Here is a 2,802-nt window from a genome sequence, read left to right as displayed (position 1 = left end):
GCAGGTACAGGACTATAGGAGTTCGAGCCCAGCCTGAGCAAGAGCGACACCCCATCTCTAAAAAAAAAAAAAAGAGGACTATAGGTAATATCTCTCTGAAGTGATCTTATTTTTCTATAAAAAGTGAGAAAGGTCTATTTTAAAAATGCATACCTGACAGGCAGACTTCTGGTAGTACTTATAGAAGCCTCTGGGATTAAGTTTTTCCACTTAGAGCTTGAAAACTCAATGGATTTCAACACAGAAATGCCTTCTTCTAAAGAAGACTTCATCCAAGAAGCTCTTTCATATCGTTGTTGGGACACACAGCCAGCTTCCTTATACCCTAGGGAAGGGAGAGAGAGAATTTAACAAGAGGTTTCAAAGAAGAATAAGCCAGGTTGCAGGGCTCAGTGAAGAGTTACCTCGAAACGTGAGCCGGCTGTCAGCATTATCAGGGCGCAGAGACAAACGGAACTCCACTCGACTGGTAAACATGCGATAGGGTTCGCTGGTGCCCAATGTGGTGAGGTCATCAATCAAGACTCCTATGTAGCCTTCCGTTCGGCTAATGACAAAGGGAGGCTTTCGACTGACCCGGAGACTGGCGTTGATTCCAGCTATCACACCCTACAAGAGGACTGAAATGTTTAAAAGGCCATTATGGGGGCCGGGCAAGGTGGCTCACACCTGTAATCCTAGCACTCTGGGAGGCCGAGGTGGGTTGATCATTTGAGCTCAGGAGTTCGAGACCAGCCTGAGCAAGAGCGAGACCCCGTCTCTACTAAAAATAGAAAGAAATCATCTGAACAACTAAAAATATATAGAAAAAATTAGCCGGGCATGGTGGCGTGTGCCTGTAGTCCCAGCTACTTGGGAGACTGAGGCAGTAGGATTGCTTGAGCCCAGGAGTTTGAGGTTGCTGTGAGCTAGGCTGACACCACGGCACTCTGGCCTGGGCAACACAGTGAGACTCTGTCTCAAAAAAAAAAGAAGTTATGTTTTGTTGGGTGTGATAATGGTGTTTTGGTTTTTTTTTTTTAAAGTTCCTATCTGTTAAAGATATATACCATAGTATTTATAAGTGAAATGATGTGATGTCTGGGATCGTGGCTTTAAATCTCAGCAAGAAACGGAAGTGTTGAGGAAAAAAGATGAACCAAGAATGCCAAAATGTTATTTGTGGAAGCTGGGTGATAGACACATGGATTTATTATACTATTTCCCTACTTTGTGTAAACACGAAAATTTACAATAAATAGTTAAAAAATATAGGCCAGGCGAGGTGGCTCACGCCTGTAATCCTAGCACTCTGGGAGGCCGAGGCAGGAGGATCGCTCGAGGTCAGGAGTTCCAGACCAGCCTGAGCAAGAGTGAGACTCCATCTCTACTAAAAAAAATTAGCCGGGCATGGTGGCACACGCCTGTATTCCCAGCTACTTGGGAGGCTAAGGCAGGAGGATCACTTGAGTCCAGGAGTTTGAGATTGCTGTGAGCTAGGCTGAGGCTGACGCCATGGCATTCTACCCTGAGTGACAGAGTGAGACTCACTCTTAAAGAAAAAAAAAAAGAAAGAAAGAAATGACAAATATAATGCACTATCCTAGATGGGGGAAAAAGGTTGCTTTGGACAATACTGGACAATTAGCAAAATCTGACTATGTACTTTGTTTTTGACATTTTTAACATTGTATCAATGTTAAATTCTCCAAATTTCATCACCACATCGAGGTTATACAAGAGGATTTTTTTTTTTTTATCTATCTACTGTGTCCCAGGCTTCTTTATTTAAGAAAAAAGTGATGAGTGATGTGGGGATTAAAATCAAGAGCATCGTTGAACTTCACCTTCCAACAAGCTCCCCCAAAACTCCCTGCCCCCACCCTTTGTGTTCCCAATTCCTTCCTTCGTGATTGAAGAACCTATTCCCAAAAGCCCTGGTACAAACAAACTCCAGGTTCTCCTTCCCGAGCTTCCCCCCTTGCCCAGTCCCCCATTCCTATAAGGGCAGGCACCTCAGTTTGAATGCATGGGAGAGCCCAGAGTGCTGACGGAGACAGAGGGAAAGGCTTCCCCGTCAGGGAAAGGAACTGAGGAGTACAGGGTGGTAAAGTGAGGGCTCCCATAGCCTGGGGTACCAAAATGGGACCCTGGGGCCAGAGGAAAGGACACTGGTCCCCCTGAGAAAGGAGACCCAGCAGCCTCGAAGTCCTCCTGTTGTGAATAGTCACCACTAGATCGCTTGCCCTTCTGGCACCGGTTAAAGAACCACACTCGGACCACATCCTTCTCGAGCCCAAGCTGCTGGGCAATGTGGCTGATCTGCTGCAGGGTGGGTTTCAGGCACTGCAGGAACAAATTCTCCAGGTTGCCTCTCACTCGGTTCTCGATGCTCGTTCTCTTTCTCTTTCGGGCCTGCACTAGGGTCTCTGCTTTGCGTATCTCCTGAAGATTTTCATTGCTGTCAGCTTCCTCCACCCACTTCTGCAGCAGGGGCCGCAGCTTACCCATGTTCTTGAAACTGAGCTGCAGAGCCTCAAAACGGCAGATGGTGGTTTGGCTGAACACCTTCCCAAAGAGAATCCCCAGGGTGAGCCCCATGTCGGCCTGGGTGTACCCCAGGGTGATCCTCTTTTGCTTCAGGACCTTGGCAAACTGCTCGAGTTCTTTCTGCAGAGTTTTGACGTCCGGGGCCTCCTCAGGGTTTTGCTCCGGCTTCTCCTTCAGCTTCCCAGCACCCAGCGGGGCAGGGCAGGGCTTGGGGGAGGCCCCCTCAGAGCTGCTCTCCACTCCGGCTGCGGCCTCGCCCTCGGGCTGAGGGGT

At 48.1% G+C, this 2,802-nt stretch overlaps 1 protein-coding gene and 1 pseudogene across 1 annotated transcript in view; both read right to left on the bottom strand.

Annotated features, from left to right (window-relative positions):
• Positions 1-2,802, bottom strand: part of MTO1 (mitochondrial tRNA translation optimization 1) — a 24,489-nt gene that overhangs the window by 8,058 nt on the left and 13,629 nt on the right. The window contains 2 exon segments of the mRNA XM_012646068.1: positions 154-325; positions 405-609. Of these exon segments, the coding sequence (XP_012501522.1) occupies positions 154-325; positions 405-609 (377 nt within the window).
• Positions 1,996-2,799, bottom strand: LOC105811746 (annotated as a pseudogene).

The sequence above is a fragment of the Propithecus coquereli genome, unplaced genomic scaffold, assembly GCF_000956105.1.
Source record: "Propithecus coquereli isolate 6110/MARCELLA unplaced genomic scaffold, Pcoq_1.0 Scaffold24, whole genome shotgun sequence".
Classification (NCBI taxonomy): Eukaryota; Metazoa; Chordata; class Mammalia; order Primates; family Indriidae; genus Propithecus; species Propithecus coquereli.
This window is presented reverse-complemented; position numbering and strand designations above follow the sequence as displayed.